This window comes from Aspergillus viridinutans (genome assembly GCF_018404265.1).
Source record: "Aspergillus viridinutans IFM 47045 DNA, scaffold_1, whole genome shotgun sequence".
Lineage (NCBI taxonomy): Eukaryota > Fungi > Ascomycota > Eurotiomycetes > Eurotiales > Aspergillaceae > Aspergillus > Aspergillus viridinutans.
In genome coordinates, this window is record NW_025091217.1 from 2,102,275 (window position 1) to 2,119,279 (window position 17,005).

The window sequence follows — 17,005 nt, forward strand, 5'->3', positions numbered from 1 at the left end:
CAGACAATTCGATATGTCCTGAATCTCATATCATCAACCTTTCTGTGAAAATTGAAACTCAATATGCCGCTTTGCCAGACCTGTGACTCTCTTGACTTTGAGCAAGACGATCTTAGGGATACTGGTATCAAATTAGGGCCGTTCAAAGACCTGCTTACGAGAGCCGAAAATGGCTGCGACGCATGCCAATTCTTCTGCAACGTGTTGCAGACGTCTACTCGATGGACAACGAGACTCGACGAGCTTGTCGAGCGAGTGATCTTTCTTGGCGGTTCCCGCTTGGACGCAAGGAAGCCGACGAAGCTTGGTAACTGCACCTATTGTGCGGACGACTTGTGTCTGGACCAGTGCGTTTCAGAGGATTATGAGGGTGTGCACAGTTTATGCTGAAAGCGTTGCTGTTGAAATGCTGATCTTTACAGGCCCACTAGACGAGGAGGTTGATCGTGTTCGTCGCATCCCCGTCGACCTAAGGGACGAGAAATGCTTTAGTCTAGTTCAAGCTTGGACTGCTGAATGTGCGGCCCATAGTGCCTGTTCCAAGCCCTTGCCTGTTAAACTGCCGGAGAATATCATTGAGATCCCAGCAGATCCTGCAGTTTCTCCCAGGCTGTGTTCGTCGAATGGTAGATCAGGGTCTTACGTGATTTTGAGCTACTGCTCCGGGGATTTCGAGTCTTCAATTCAACGAGAGTCGGGTAAGGCCGTCTTCTCGGCGCCACTGCCAAAGACTTTGGCAGACGCGATAGAAATCGCACGCAAGCTAGGGTATCAATATCTGTGGACCCGAACCCTTTGCACTTCCAGGGAGGAATGGGGCAGCGATCCGGCTCGAATTGCAGAAATATACAGTCGAGCGGCTTTGATCCTTTTAGCGGAAGTTGCGGACGACGCACTCTCAGGGATTTTCCATGACAGGCGGGTATTCTACTCTCCTGCACTAGGTCGCAACAAAGACAAATACCTTCGGCAGCGGCTCCTGCGATGGACATCCGACATTGAGGAGTCACTGCTGGCGGGACGGGGGTGGGAGATTGTCGAAAGAATGCTAGCTCCGCGCATTTTACATGTCACGAGGCGTCAATTGATCTGGGAGTGTGCTTCCGGGTTCCAGCTCGAGGCCTCTGGAATTATCGACAAAAAGACTGGCTCCGGGCAAAACTGACAACGCTACATCAAGGGAGTCGTGCAGCCGTACATCGACAGGCCTTTCCAAGGTCAAACAAAGGAAGCCGGTGACATTGGGGATGTGGTGGCCATCAGCAAGCGAGTGGCACGACTCGAGGCCTGGCATCGGTGTGTAGACGCCTTTTCAAATGGATCAGTCAATGTGCCATCCGACAAGCTACTTGCCATGGCTCCCCTCGCAGCTGTCATTAATGACGGCACGTTGGGGGAGTATCTCACGGGAATTTGGAGCAGTGTTATCGCCTTCGGGCTTGGTTGGTCACGGCCTCATGGTGTCTTACGTCCAGCACCTGAGTACAGAGCTCCAAGCTGGAGTTGGGCCAGCGTAGACGGTATAGTGAGCTCTCATGGTCTGGCGTGGCCCCAGGATCTGATGCAGGAACATGCTAAGGATCCCTCCTGGCTGAAGAAATATCAGCCGAGACTGGTATCTCACCACATTACTCTTGCCGATCCCCAAAGCCCGTATGGCCATGTCGTGGACGGCTCACACATCTTCGTGGAAGGCTCTTGCATTGGACTTAAAACACTTACCCGAAACTTACGCGACAAAGAAGCGTTTGGCTTGACTTTGGTCCTAGATCAGTCACAGATATTCGATTGTTCATGCTGCGTTCCCAGGTCCGCAGATACCCAAAAGGCAGATCAGGACAAGCTCGGCAGCGAAATCGAGCACTATTTCTGTATGGTTATACAAGGGGACGCATGGCGGGTAGAAGAAGGCTGGAATCCCCATCGTGGATTTTGCGATCTTCTCATTCTAAAACCTTTGGACGACGCGGAGGTTCTCGTGAGAGTAGGAACCCTGTGGATTACTGTTGGATCATCGACTGATCCACATACGGCCTTTGATGCGCTGCCCTGGGAAAGACGGAAGTTGAAACTGGTCTGAAATACTGGTCCTGTGCGAGCCAGCAGTTCGAAATGGCCAAGCTTTGCGAAGACCTTTCTCCATTGCTACGATGAATAAGATTTCAGAATGAATATGGAGCACTCAATAGTTGATGTAGAGCCCAATCCATATATCCTTTTCATGTGGCTTGTACACAGTTTCTCGATCAAATGCTCATTTCAAATGACAGACTGGAAAACACCTGACAGCTCCGAGGCAATAAATCATGAGGACCATTCACAAATTTCAGCAATGCCGCCAATCACACACTCTGGGAAGAATTTCCATCTGGCCGGATTGCGCCAGGTTGGTAATCATCGATATAAGTGCCATCCGCGCCGGTGCGGACTCGCCAAACACCCTTAACAATCCTCCAGTCAAGCACGACAGCATATTACTCCCCAAGGCCCTTCAGCGACAGGCCAACATCTTGCGCGAATAAGCGGAAAAGATTGGATTCGAAGGTCTTTCTGCTCAGGCAATCTCACGGGAGCTACCATCAGCAGCGACGTCCACGCGCACGACTCCGGGAGCCATTTGAGTCAGATTGTTAAAGTCACCGTTCAGACCCGCAGAGCGAGCGTAGTACAATGGCGGTGGATTGTAGACATTGCACGGAAGTACACACTGTCAGTCTCCGTCACCATGGGCCAGTGGGGCGATGTCGACGTTACTTGCCCCGGCGTCGAAAATTGGCACGCTGCGAAGCACCTGTCCACAGACTGATTGCGCTTCCTGATGATAGATAACCAAATTGAGTACTGAACTCTCAGCAGCGCTGGAGTTGCTCCAGAGCCGTAGAAAAAGAGCCCGCTTTCTGGAGGTCGCCAGCCTCATACGGCATTGACCATAATTCATTGGTTGAGTTCAGATCCAGGACCCAACACATACAGGTTATCAGTCGCATTGGCATGATTGCCGGTCCCGGATGTGCTTGTGACCACATAGACCTTGGTCCCGCTGCCAGCTATGCCATTCTCGACCATTTGGTTAAGGAGATGACGTGCATGGATTATGCCTTTCCATTCAATGCACCCAATGTGGCGGGATTCTGTTTGAGGTCTCCGTGCCCTCACTGAGCTCACAGACCACTACTGGTGAACCACAGGTTACCCGCCGTGTCATACATGGCGTTGAGGAGTAGTTCATCCCGTGCCAACACTAAGGTCAAATCCACCGTCCGATAAAGAGTTAGGTGGGACCGTCGTTCGTCACCGATAGTTGCCCGATATAGATCTGGCCTTTCTTGAATGTGAGCGCCAGTTGGTCGGTATCCAAGAGTAGTTCCACGTAGGACACATTCAGCATTTGGCCATTTGTCTTAGGGTACCGGGCTCTTTTGAGAGAGTACCCAGCATATAGAGCAAACACGCCCTGTATCGTGCATGGTGACACCTGCATCAAGGGCCGCTTTGCATCTTACTAAGCGTTGGGTTGGTCCCAGATATATTGATCAAATCATCAAGACCATACTCGCACAAGCATGTTGGTAGGGAAGGGTGTGGTGTGTTCAGGAACATGGAGGAAAGTCAAGCACTGTTGATGTATATATATGTTTGAGAACCAACTAGTGCCCAGCTTAACCAGGTCACTTCGAAACTTGCGTGGTCCGTCATACGTGACGGCAGATAGAATTCCTGCTTCCTTCTTTGAAAGCTTGATCAGATCTTCTTCCTTCCCCTGCCCGACATTGAGGTCTGCGAGTTGGGATGTATCGAGATCAATGTGGCTGGTGGACTCTTATATAGTTCTTATCGATAAGAGGACAGAATCATGTGACATGATCTTCATGTCAAGCCCCATTTCTCAGACGATGCATTCGCCGATAGATCCGCAAAGCAACAAAATTGACAGTCATGTTTGCTCGTGCGCCCTTGCAATGGGCACATTTACGGTCGGCGGGAACCGGTCTATGTTCAGGGCGCTTGAACACGCGCTATTTTGACTTTGGGAAGAAGTTTTTCTCTCACAATTCGTTCTTGCGCCAGGAACTACACCAAAATGCCTCGTTTGCGCCTTTCAATACACCCCAGTCGCAGAAACGGAATGCATCCGTAATGTATGAACTTTGATATACTTCTTACTAGCGACATAATTGACGACGTCTAGGTACTACACCGCGAGTCTCATTGTTGGAACCTTAGCGCTCGCTTATGGCTCCGTTCCTCTATATAAAATGGTACGTGAAGCCTTAATAATGGTTTGCCGGTCTCTACCCAGACATGAACCTGAACAATCTTTCTTTGCAGATTTGTCAACAGACCGGCTGGAACGGTCAACCAGTACTTACACACCGTACCGGAGACGGCGACACCTCATCCCGCGTAACGCCAGTGACTGACGCTCGTCGTCTTCGAATCACCTTCAATGGTTCAGTTTCGGATGTCCTGCCTTGGAAGTTTACACCACAGCAGCGTGAAGTTCGTGTGTTGCCCGGCGAGACGGCACTTGCTTTTTATACCGCGACAAATAAAGGCCCGACGGACATTATCGGTGTTGCAACGTACAGTGTTACCCCTGGTCAGGTCGCCCCATATTTCAGCAAGATCCAGTGCTTCTGCTTTGAAGAGCAGAAACTGAATGCTGGAGAGTCTGTTGATATGCCGGTGTTCTTCTTCATTGACCCTGATTTTGTGAAAGACCCGGCCATGAAGGGCATCGACACCATCACTCTGTCGTATACTTTCTTCAGTAAGAAACAATGAGTCCAAAAGCGAAGTTGGATGGAACGCTGACTTTTTCATAGAAGCGAAGTATGACGACAATGGAGTTCTGAAACCGATACCCGCTGCTTAAAGCTCTAGAAAACCGGCTTCATAATCCCCTCAGGACGCAGCGGCTCGCGTCGGTCTCGAGCCGTGATTTACGGTTATCAGACCCATGCCTTGAAGCAACTTCAAATTCGAAATTCGGCCAACTCCCTCAACCCAGAGGCGTACACATCTCTTGACGTGGAGCTTGATTTGGCCGAGTCTCTCCACATAGACAGCGTGTCTACGTCCATTACATCTAGATGGACAACGAATACTATCTCCTCTCTGGAAATGGCCGCTTTGGATATAAAAATATCAGGAAGCCCGACCTTCGGTGTATCATACAAACGCGTGTAATTGTACATATGATTTTTCAGGTTAGAACTAGCGTGGCTTTGAAGTAGATACGTGAGAAAAAATCCCCTCCACGTAAAACACGAAGCACCCTACCCGCGTGATTTTCGAAAGCGAGGACCGAATTGTTCATGTTTGTCCAGTTAGACATCTGAACATGCAGCTCTACCCAGATCACGTGGGGCTTGTACGCAAATAGTTCTCGGAGCTCTGGGCAGTGTGCACGGGCCACCAATTAAGCTCACGCGTCACGAATAAACGCGTATCGGCTCTAAACGATATACTCTGCAACGGCCGTTGATCAGTTTTGTTACTATACTGGAGTTCGTATACAATTGCAGACAGGGGTAACAAAATGGCTCTTTTAGTGGATAGATTGCGACCTCGTTCGCTTGATTCTTTATCCTACCATCATGAGCTTTCCGCACGTCTAAAGTCATTGGTAAGATACGCCTGGGATTGCTGCTGAACGATGGACAAATCATTGACTCTCTTCTTGAATCTCTGCAGGCTCAAAGTGGCGATTTCCCTCATCTCCTGATGTATGGGCCCTCGGGCGCAGGCAAGAAAACCCGTGTGATTGCGACACTGAAGGAGTTGTACGGCTCGGGAGTAGAGAAAATCAAGATTGACGCCAGAGTCTTCCAAACGACAAGCAATCGGAAACTTGAATTCAATATCGTATCATCTGTCTACCATCTCGAGATTACCCCATCCGATGTTGGCAACTATGACCGGGTGGTCATCCAAGAGCTGCTCAAGGAGGTCGCGCAGACTCAACAGGTTGATTTATCTGCGAAACAACGGTTCAAGGTCGTTGTCATCAACGAGGCAGATCATTTGACTCGTGATGCGCAAGCGGCGTTGCGACGAACGATGGAGAAATACAGTCCCAACCTGAGACTGATCCTGCTGGCAAATAGCACGTCCAACATTATTGCTCCGATCCGTTCTCGAACCCTGCTGGTTAGGGTCGCCGCCCCTACAGAAGAACAAATCTGCGCGGTATTACAGAACGCTGGTAAAAGGGAAGGCTGGCCGGAGGCCCCTGGGCTCAACAAGAGAATAGCCAAGGAGAGCGATCGCAATCTTCGGCGAGCACTTCTCATGTTCGAGGCGATATATGCTCAGACGTGTGTACTCCGTACTGTTTGTGACTGCCGGTATATAACTAACAATGCTACTCGATCAGTGAGAAGGTCACGGACAACACGCCAATTCCCCCGCCTGACTGGGAAGCTCTTATCTCATTAATTGCAGACGAGATACTCGCTGAGCGGTCACCGGCCCGTTTGCTGCAGGTCCGCGCACGGTTATATGACCTCCTCACCCACTGCATACCACCTACGACAATCATCAAGGTTCGACTGCGACACTCGATTCATGCTCAAAATGGCTCCTGCTAACAGCTTCACAGACTCTGACTTTCAAGTTAGTTGCAAGAGTCGATGATGCATTGAAGCCGGACGTAATTAAATGGTCCGCATTCTACGAGCACAGAATCACTCAAGGAAGCGTAAGGGTCATCTGCCTAACCAAGTCGGGGAATATGCTTACACCAGGTACAGAAAGTGATTTTTCACCTAGAGGCATTCGTTGCCAAGTTTATGCGCATCTACGAAAGGTTGGATCCTCCAGCTACCGCGCGAGCACTTTGACCAATTGCTGACGAAATTTCGCAGTTACTTGATGGGCATGGACTTCTAGACATATCTTTTGCCATGACTAATGAATGTATAAAATGGACTGTATCCCAGAAATGAGACGCATTGATTGCATTGATGGATTGACCCTTGTGATACCGGTTTGCATACTCTGTAATACATAGTCCATAAATTGAGGTGACTCGGTCAAAATCTCTTGCGCAGAGAACGGTATCATTTCGTCAATGCACAGCAGTAGACTTTTTAGATAGCAAAACCGAAAGGGATTTCCTCATGTTTGTGTCTTGCACGCTTGAAGATCTCTAGCAAAAGTGATCAAGTTGCATGACTTGGTGGACTCCGCGATGGTATACGTCATACCTACCATGACCATATAAATTGAGTTGACCCGCCGAAGGGTCCAAATAGCTACAAAGATATCAGCAAGCAATTGAAGCATCAATTACTATTCACTTAGCAAATTAGTTCCCCCTTTCTTCTTCGGGGTCCTACTAGTCATGTCTAACCCCAACCTTTTGGACATTGAACCCGGTGGAGAGAACACCCCGTACGTACTGCTGCGAGACCTGCAACTTATTTTCTTCGCGAGATACATAGAATACATAGACTAACCTCGGGGACCAGGTATGAATCCATTCGGTTATTTACAGAGACCCCGCACAAACAAACGGGACAGTTGGGTGGTACGCTCATGACTCTCATGCCCATTTGCGCCCAGTTCATTTCGAACTTGTGTCTGACCGGGATGTAGTAAACTCGCCACACACGAAAAGCGAAATGAAAACTTATTTTGATTCTGACAACAACGGCGAGAAGCTGAGAGATGAGGACAAAGAGGAGGCGCAGAGGCTTGAGGGCGAATTCACATCTAACATTTCCGTACAAACGGATAAAGGTATAATACTCTTGCATTTTCCTTCTATTTAACTCCGTGGATGAAGGCATGAAACGGTGAGCGTACAAATATCACTAAGAATCCGAGGCTGACAATAGTATACACAAGACTCGAAGGAGGATGAATCAGCGGCGAAGACGAGGAGTCAACAGGGGTATGGACCTGGCTCCGGCGTCGGCGCTTAAGCGACGCTAAGAAGGCGTGAATAACATAGCGTGGTAGAGGCGGGGGTTTAAGGAGAAGTGGATGAGCTAGATGATGTGGAGTTGGGAGGTGTGGCCATATTGTCTGTACCTAGGGCCGGACTCCTCCGTGGTCTTTTGAGGCTTTCAAGAGTGACACCGTTGCCGAGTTTGGTGATACCGACAACAGGGGGGTCACCCTTCTTCACAAATTCCCAGAGACCTGTTTACATATGAATATTAGGACTCGCAATTCTTCCACAGCACGAGGTAAACCATACCGGGTAACTTGTGGCCTGCCAGTCGGAAAGCTTCCCTCGCAATCTTTTCGTGTAGATCACCCTTGAGCTCGAAGACGACTCTGCTGACGGCAACTCTTGCAGTCCAGTAGTCGAACTTTCCCTTACCCTTACCCATACGTTGCTCATTGCCCTTGGTGTATACACCGATGTTGGCACTGACACGCTTGTACAAGGTATAATTCATACCTCTAAGTCGTCGCTTGATTGTTTCCTCCGCAAGCTTGAGAGACGCAGCAGGTAGCCGGCGATCATGATCCTTCATCCGCAATCCGTAGTCACCCCAGACGACAGTTGTACCGCGAGAGGATCCGCCGGTAGGCACATGAGGTCGACCTTTCGGAGACTTCGACCTTTCCGTAAACTTCGGTGTGAGCCAATCGAGAGCCGGCGAAGACGTCGAGAAGCATCGTGATAGTTGGAAGGCTGCAAAGGGTGACAATAGACCTATAGAACCGATGTCAGTTCAATGTGCGGAAGACGAAAAGTTTTACAAGAAACACCAGGAAGGCTCACAGGTAGGCCGGATAAAGGCTATTTGGGGACCCGCCAACATCTTCATTTGGGGACCCATTGCAACGAACGACCGGGCCCTTCTGTGTGAGTTGGACAGATTCAAGGGACCTCAGACTTTCTGGCTATCGGCATATCTGCATATCCGATGTCTTCTGGATCCCAAAACGGCAGCGTGCTGCGCACGTGCCACGAGATGGCCGCTTATGTAACCAAATTAGATCACGTCGGCGAACCAGCTTGCAGGCGTGGCAGGCGCGTCATTCGCGTTTCCGAGGCGAGCTCCAATGATTATCAGGTAGTAGTGAGAAGCCCGAGGTTGCCTGTTTGGGCCTACTTTTTATTTTAACTACGCTTCTCACCTCCTCAGGTTGCATGTCGTGCTCGCAATTGATACAGTACTACGATGCCTACCGACATTAGGAACTTCTTTGGTGGCAAGTCCAGCCAGGGCTCTAGTGCGTCTCCCGCGAAACCGCCAGCAAAGAAAGAGGTAAGCTGATACCTTAAGTCACAATGACACTCGGATCCCGCCATAGTGAATAAGACGTGTTGCTGAGACTCAGTTATTTGATTGCAGGATGCTTCAACCGCTAGAAAGAAACGTATGTTCGGCCATGCAACGATAATTTCGGGTCATATTTACTAAGCGATATAACAGGAAGCAGAAAGGTTGTCGATGACAGTGATGAAGAAGAGGAATTGAAACCCAAGTCACCTGCGCCAAAGTCAAGGGCGACGAGCACGCCGTATGTGAAAAACCGTTGCGCGCTGCTGGTGTATCACTGACAATTTCTGAAGTAAACCAGCTGAGTCGCAAGGGCAGCCAACAACGACTTCAGACTATTTTGCATCCTCAAAAAAGAAAACAAAACCTGGAAAAAGCGAAGATGCAATGAAGACTAAGGATGCGCGGCCCTCTGATACTGCATCTCTCAATGGCCATGACGCTGAGAACGCTCCTGAAACGACGAATACAAAGACCGTCGAGCAATCACCCAGACAACGCTCCCGCAGGACGGCCAAGAAAAGCACCGTTGTTTTAGACGACGACGATGGCTTAGGAGGCGATGACATTTTTGCGACAGACTATCGAAAACCAGGTAAATACGACGACGACTACGTTGAAGAGGATGAGCATGGCGAAGATGATGACTTTGAGGAAATGGAAATCAAACCGGCCAGTGCGGCTTCCGGCAAGTCATCGCGCAGAAAGAACGCCAGTACATCCGAGTCAGCCGACGTGGCCATGAAGGACGCACCTGCAGCACCGGCGAAAGCCTCGCGCACCGGCCAGAAACGAAAGTCCGAGGCCGTTGATCGGGATGAAGATTATGAGGATTCTAAAGCCTCGAAAGGTCCTACGCGCGCAAAAACAGCCGCATCGGCTCCCGCTGCCAAGAAGCAGAGAGGAGCGGCTACTAAAAAGGACGAGCCAGAGAGCAAGGAAATCCAGGATATATTCGACAGCATACCGACAATCAAACCGCCTTCCCCGCCACCGCCATTGGGTGAGAAGGCGAAGTTCAACTTTGCTGCTACGCAAAGATCGCGAGATCCTGTAGCAGGCGGGACCGCAGAATTGCCTGTTGGCGCTGAAAACTGCCTCGCTGGATTATCCTTTGTCTTCACTGGTGTTCTTGATACCCTCGGTCGCGAGGAAGGTCAGAACTTGGTCAAAAAGTATGGTGGCAAAGTTACCACAGCACCTAGCTCAAAAACCAGCTATGTAGTTCTGGGAAGCGATGCTGGACCCAACAAACTCCAAAAGATTCAGGATCACAAATTGAAAACTATTAATGAGGAAGGTCTGTTTGAACTTATCCGGCGACTTCCCCCCAATGGTGGGGACTCAAAGGCAGCTGAGAAACATGCGGCGAAGAAGAAGGCCGAAGAGGACAAGATCAAAGCAATGGCAGCTGAAATCGAAGCAGAAGAGAAGCGGAAGCTCAAGGCTAAAGAAACAATGACACCTAAACCATCTGCAGGGTCTCAAGCTCCCTCGTCGTCTCATGGCGCCAAGGTTGATGATCAGCTCTGGACGACGAAATATGCTCCGACGGCCATGAATATGATATGCGGCAACAAAGGTGCTGTTGAGAAGCTCCAAACTTGGCTTCATAATTGGCACAAGAATGCCAAGTTTAACTTTTCAAGACCCGGAAAAGATGGGTCTGGGGTCTATCGCGCCGTGATGATCCATGGGCCTCCTGGGATAGGGAAAACGACGGCAGCGCATCTGGTAGCTAACCTCGAAGGCTATGATGTTGTCGAAACGAACGCGAGTGATACAAGGAGTAAGAAGCTTGTGGAAAGCAATCTTCTTGATATCTTAGACACAACCTCCCTGCAAGGATACTTTTCTGGCGAGGGCAAGAAGATTGAAAGCATGAAAAAGAATCTGGTTCTCATAATGGATGAAGTTGATGGAATGTCTGCTGGAGATCGAGGTGGCGTGGGCGCTTTGGTTTCCCTGGCGAAGAAAACCCACATACCCTTAATTCTAATCTGCAACGAGCGAAGGTTGCCGAAAATGAAGCCCTTCGATCACGTCACTTATGAGCTGCCTTTCAGGCGTCCGACGGCCGAGCAAATCAGAGCCAGACTCTCGACTATCTGCTTCAGGGAAGGCTTAAAGATTCCACCTCCGGTATTGGATAGTCTCATTCAAGGAACCAACGCTGATATTCGGCAAGTCATCAACATGCTTTCCACTGTCAAATTAGACCAGCAGCATCTTGACTTTGACAAAGGAAAAGAAATGTCCAAAGCATGGCAGAAGCATGTGATCCTGAAGCCGTGGGACATTGTCAGCAAGATCTTAAATGCCCAGACCTTCGCTCCGAGCTCTAAAACCACTCTGGGTGACAAAATCGAGCTGTACTTCAATGATCACGAGTTCAGTTATCTGATGCTTCAAGAGAACTACCTGAGAACCAGGCCAACGCTAGCTGGCAATTACCAGGGCAAGGAACAGAAGTTGAAGCTGCTTGAATTGGCGGACAATGCAGCCTCTAGTATCAGTGATGGTGATCTTGTCGATAGGATGATTCATGGAACACAGCAGCAATGGAGCCTTATGCCGACTCATGCTGTTTTCAGTTTCGTTCGCCCCGCAAGCTTCATTTACGGCAACCTGGTGGAGCGTCCCGGCTTTACCAGCTGGCTGGGGCAGAATAGTAAACAAGGTATGTCTGCGTGATGCAGTATTTCCTTTTCGTTACTAACATGGCATGTGCAGGAAAACTCTGGCGTTACGTTAAGGAAATTCAAGGTCATATGCGTCTCCGTGCTTCTGGTGACCGCGATGAGATCAGACAGCAATACATCCCGCTCCTCTGGAACAAATCGGTTCGCAGATTGATGGATGACGGCAAAGACAGTGTCGAAGATGTCATTGATTTTATGGACAGTTATTTCCTCACGCGAGATGACTGGGATGCCCTGGTTGAGCTTGGCCTGGGTCCTATGGACGAGTCCAACGTCAAGCTGGAAACACAAACAAAAGCCACCTTCACACGTTTGTACAACCAGCGATCACATCCACTACCATTCATGAAAGCCAGTAGTGTTGCGGCTCCGAAGAAGATGCCAAAGGAAAAGCCGGACATCGAAGATGCCATTGATGAATCGGATGAGGCAGAGGTCCTCGAAGATGACACACAGGATAACGATGAAAACGAAGAACTTGATCTGAAGAAAGACAAGTATGTCCGTGTGCCCAAGAAATCAGCGGCGCAAAAAGGCGCGTCAGGCAAAGGCAAAAAGGGTAAAAAAGCGAACCCCGACGACGATTTCATCGACGATGCCGAGAAACCTAAGAAAGGAAAAGGCCGAAAGACTAAGGCAAAGGCCTGAGATGTACCTGTTTCGCGCCCGGGATTTGTTGTCTACCTCTGTTTATGAGCTTCTGGCAAGATATTGAGTTAAAGAGTTGTATATGACATGCGAAGCGGTTCCATATAACCACTGATTAATGTATCATATTTGAAGCCTTACTGTGATACACTGAATGGCCTATTTATACTCTTTTACGCAGTGATTAAGATACATTAGAAGAAACTGTCTGTCAGCCAACTATACCCCGTAGTTAGAATCCATATGTGTGAAGGACTTAGGCTAGGGTCTTGGCCGATCTGCGGAGTAGTACCTCTCTACATAGTGATGTTTTGGGGAGCCACCGCCACAGAATGCGGTCTCCTTCCGGTAGCTACTAGTCTACTCCTCATCAGGTTCATTCTCAGCCCCCCGCATCAATTCTTTAAACCAACTACCCCAAGGGTACATTCCTTCTATTCTTTTTGTTTTGAATAAACAGGCTGGACCTGCTTGTGGTGAACTGGCTTTCATCTTAATTATCTGCTCCATGTGCTCAGTGCATATCTTCCCTTCATCACAGCCCTGCGTCTCATTGCGGTTTGGACTATTGCACGGTGTCTTCGCTGTGTTCAATATCTGTTGACCGATTCCAATAGCGCCACGAGCATAATCGTTGGCGCCGAGTAAGTTACGCTGAGAAGATGTCTCTCCTACATAATGATGAGTAAGTTGCCATTTCCACCGCGCCCCGATCTGCTTTGTGTAGTATGGTCGCACTAACTGATCGTCAGCTTTACCATTTGGCAATTGCGCACCTCATATCTATCGACGATCAAGGATGGAGTTGGCGAACGGCTTATTAATGTGAATAACTCCGTCCTCAATACGCCCGGCTTTCGTGCTGCCGGATGGTTCTCAGGATCAACCAACCCTAGCAGCCAAGCCGCAGCAGCGCAAGCAAGGAGAGCCTCTTCCCCTCCTATTCCGACCACGGCCGCCGTCTCATCAGAGTACTATCGCTTCGGTGCTTCAAGAGATGCCAATACCCTGCGCAGATCCAGGTTTGGGGATTACGGAGAAGACGAAGAAGGGGGCATGGTCACTGGCAAAAGCAACGTGGATGTGACCGGCCGTCGGCACCAGGGCCGGAGCGGGAAACGGACGCGCCGTCGGGATCGCCAACAGAGCGAACAGCAGAAACAAAGAGAAGCGGACGAGGATGATAGCAGTGACTTGAGTGATGAGAGCGACGATGATGGAGACAGCACTCGGAGGTCAGTGTGCGGTAGCATGTCATTTGCTAACTCGCTGATCTTGTGTTTTTCTACCGAAATTACTCACACTGATGCTACAGCAGGGCTTCCCAGATTCAATTCTCCAAGATGCCGATCCGCACACGAGCCGGATCTTCGCCCATCCGTTCGTCTGATCGCCATGAGGGGCCGGAAGTCATGGTCACATCGCCCTCACACCCAGCAACAGGAACCCATTTTCGCACTGGATCACTGGGGACGGCAGTGAACGTGAATGAGGGACGACCACGACGAGACACTACTACCAGTAGCGACCTGTCCACAGATAACGAGACCAACGAAATGGATCCTTCATTTAAGAGGCGACAAATTCAATTCTCGACCAAGGACAAAATCATAGAATACCAGGACCCGCCTCGAAGCACTGGCAACAGGAATGTTGACACTATGACGCTTGGAGGGCTCAGTGAGGCCGCCGAGGACTCTGGCGCTGAGTCTGAAGGATCTGTGCTTTCATCCGAGTTCGACGCAACGGCTGGTTCCGGCTCGCTGTTGGAAGACGTCGGGATCACTGGTGGTTTGGATTCATCCTCGCCTGTTGCGTTGATGCACAAGCTACAGAACGGAGGTGGATCTCAGATTGCATCTCCAAGGAAACCCAAAACTCCAGCACCAGAGTTGCAAAATCTGCCACCGCCACGCCCCATCAGCAGACTGCAACCTACCAGTTTACTGACGCAAGCGCTTAAAGCGCGCATGAAGGCGCCCACAAATCCTGTCGAGATGTTCGCTGTTCTCTCCGGTAAAGGGTTAGCGGAGGCCCTAAACATCAAGCTTTATCTTCCATTCTCCTCTGACCCCGAAGAGCCTCTTGACCTTCAGTTGGCCAGGGAATCCAAGCTTGCAGATCAGCCGGCGCCGGTCACTGTTGCGGAGGCTATTGGGCTGGCTCTTTGGAGGTACTCTGAAGAAGGTCGCGAGCCAGCCATCGAGCGTAACAAACTCAATGTGAATAGATGGACTCTACGGATGGTTGAGGATGGAGAGATTGAATATGATTTTCCGCCTCTGAGCCGAGCATCACACATAGCAGACTTCACTTCGAACAATAACAATAGGGCGACTGGAGTGAGGGGCCGATCGAGGGGAAAGCAATATGACGAATTCGCTTTGGTGGAAGCTTCTGAGGAGGAATTCGAAGAGAATGAGCGGCTGTTCCCGCAATACAGTCAGGAAGCACCCTCAGAGGAAAACGTCACAACGCCTACGGCGCCGACTGTGCCACTCATCCAGCCTACTCCGCAGAGTAAGGCCCCAGCAGCTCGCGTGAATCCCATTCTGGGACAGCCGTTCTCATCTGCTTTGAACGACAATACCTTGACTCCAGCTGACCGGCCCGCGGTGCCTACGTCCCATGCTACACCTCGAATGGGCGTCTCCAAAACACTGAAAATCCGGTTCATGAACCTGGATGCTGCCACTCACGTTACAACTCTGAACACCTCTACCGACAGCTATATAGCAGAAATTTTGGACTCGGTCTGCAAAAGATGGGCGCTCGACAAGGGCAATTACATTCTCAAAGTGGCGGGATCCAACACGATAGCGCCGCTTGACCGGACAGTGGAGGCTCTGGGTAATATTACCGACCTCGACCTTGTACGGCGTCGATTCGGGGCGGGGCCTCTATCATTAACTGGCTCCCCAGGAAGTTCATCCCCCAATGCGCCGTTGCTCATCGATAACAAACACAACGCTGCAAGCAAGAAGAGCAAGAAGAGCGGACCAAGCATGCTACATCCACTCACCCAAACCCAGGAACTTACGGGTAGTTACTACCGGCGCTATCATGTGTTTCGAAAGCAGTCAATGTCCTTCACGACATCGAACCATCGCATCTTGACCTTTGACAATGATTACATGCACATCATGCCGGGGGATACGGGCAAGGCAGCATCCGACACCAAAACCCGATCGATCAGCTTCAACGATGTGGTGGGATGCAAAGTGAGCCGGCGACACCCGAAGAACTTCCGGGTCGTTGTTCTACGCGGTAACGATGCCAATGAGCAGAAGCGGTACGATTTTGAGGCGCGAAATGCCCTGGAGGCGATTGAGATAGTGGATGAGATCAAGAAGAACATGGCTCATTATCGTATTTAGTTATGAGGAAGTGGGTTTGGTATGGCGTTTGGGGACAAGTCTTATTCTGCAGAGACATGCTGTTTTGATGCTATTGTCTAAGGAGGTTTGGTTCGTTGATGTACAAGTATCTACCCCTTGGCATGAGATGAGAATCCACGAAGATATGATTTGCATCGCTAAAGATACTGCTGCACACTAGGGAGGCAATTGGTTTGGGGAATATTGCCGGTTGGGCACAACAGCCCTTGATGCGGGGCCTTCCGGGGATCCGCTGGGGGTAATGAAGTCACCAAGACAGAGGCTTTTGTAGGGTCTCCAGCTGGATGGAATTGAGACGTTTGGCAATTGTCGTCTGGTAGGTATAAAATGTTGAAATTCGACAGTATATCAAAATCTCGTATCAATGCTCGAGTAACCCTGCGAAAAATAGGACCTGAAGTTGTGGTGGCCCAGTCATGATCTCAATGATACATGGTCCCGGAGGTCGAAGGATCTAACATTGAGTGATGATCTCATAGTGTCTGAGAGGTTACTCTCCACTCTGCGCACGCTGTACCACTTTCGTAGAACGTCATAAAATCTTGTCTGGCATGGTTCTAGTGACTAATTGGTATCAAATGATACGAATTTAGAGCGAGAGGTATATTGCGTACTTTCTTCATCGACTGGCTATTTGGAGAATGAATTGAAGACGCAGATAGCGTCGAATAAATGAGTGAGATGACTACTTGTAGAGGGAGAGAGTCAATTTTACCCCGACTTTAATTAAAACCTTACAACAACGCTATATTAGCATCACATCCTTATCATCAGCAAGGAACAACATCATCGTCATCATCATCTTGACTATGGGCTAGCCCTTCCCCACTCTCTTGGCTTCTCTCAATTTACTTGGTACCGCGACGACCTCTAGTCTAGATATAGTCTACGAGGAGAGATTGAACATTTCGATCAATTGACCTCGAGATATAAGCAAAAGTCACGAAGCAAGAAGAAAGAAGCAATCAATCTCCAGCCCAGCTCTGCATTCGACTTTGGGGTGTTCTGT

The 17,005-nt window shown here is 49.7% G+C and overlaps 6 protein-coding genes across 6 annotated transcripts; 5 read left to right on the forward strand and 1 right to left on the reverse strand.

Annotated features, from left to right (window-relative positions):
- Positions 1-63: 63 nt before the first annotated feature.
- On the forward strand, positions 64-2,080 carry Aspvir_000617 (putative HET domain protein; the record flags this gene model as incomplete). The annotated part of the gene is made up of 3 exons (XM_043265752.1): positions 64-370; positions 423-1,036; positions 1,181-2,080. 3 exons carry the CDS (start codon positions 64-66, stop codon positions 2,078-2,080), a joined length of 1,821 nt encoding a protein of 606 aa, XP_043121687.1.
- A 1,856-nt stretch (positions 2,081-3,936) lies between these two features.
- Positions 3,937-4,876, forward strand: Aspvir_000618 (cytochrome c oxidase assembly protein; the record flags this gene model as incomplete). The annotated part of the gene is made up of 4 exons (XM_043265753.1): positions 3,937-4,139; positions 4,190-4,259; positions 4,330-4,771; positions 4,827-4,876. 4 exons carry the CDS (start codon positions 3,937-3,939, stop codon positions 4,874-4,876), a joined length of 765 nt encoding a protein of 254 aa, XP_043121688.1.
- Positions 4,877-5,542: 666 nt separating this feature from the next.
- Positions 5,543-6,845, forward strand: Aspvir_000619 (replication factor C subunit 5; the record flags this gene model as incomplete). Its single annotated transcript, XM_043265754.1, has 5 exons — positions 5,543-5,629; positions 5,698-6,320; positions 6,380-6,548; positions 6,605-6,703; positions 6,756-6,845. The coding sequence occupies 5 exons, from the start codon at positions 5,543-5,545 to the stop codon at positions 6,843-6,845; spliced, it is 1,068 nt and encodes a 355-aa protein (XP_043121689.1).
- A 1,133-nt stretch (positions 6,846-7,978) lies between these two features.
- Positions 7,979-8,801, reverse strand: Aspvir_000620 (mitochondrial 54S ribosomal protein uL16m; the record flags this gene model as incomplete). Its single annotated transcript, XM_043265755.1, has 3 exons — positions 7,979-8,151; positions 8,210-8,674; positions 8,744-8,801. 3 exons carry the CDS (start codon positions 8,799-8,801, stop codon positions 7,979-7,981), a joined length of 696 nt encoding a protein of 231 aa, XP_043121690.1.
- A 345-nt stretch (positions 8,802-9,146) lies between these two features.
- Positions 9,147-12,598, forward strand: Aspvir_000621 (replication factor C subunit 1; the record flags this gene model as incomplete). The annotated part of the gene is made up of 5 exons (XM_043265756.1): positions 9,147-9,233; positions 9,321-9,345; positions 9,402-9,489; positions 9,542-11,928; positions 11,982-12,598. The coding sequence occupies 5 exons, from the start codon at positions 9,147-9,149 to the stop codon at positions 12,596-12,598; spliced, it is 3,204 nt and encodes a 1,067-aa protein (XP_043121691.1).
- A 662-nt stretch (positions 12,599-13,260) lies between these two features.
- Aspvir_000622 (Sin1 family protein) lies at positions 13,261-15,975 on the forward strand (the record flags this gene model as incomplete). The annotated part of the gene is made up of 3 exons (XM_043265757.1): positions 13,261-13,283; positions 13,351-13,833; positions 13,917-15,975. The coding sequence occupies 3 exons, from the start codon at positions 13,261-13,263 to the stop codon at positions 15,973-15,975; spliced, it is 2,565 nt and encodes an 854-aa protein (XP_043121692.1).
- Between the last annotated feature and the right edge of the window lie 1,030 nt (positions 15,976-17,005).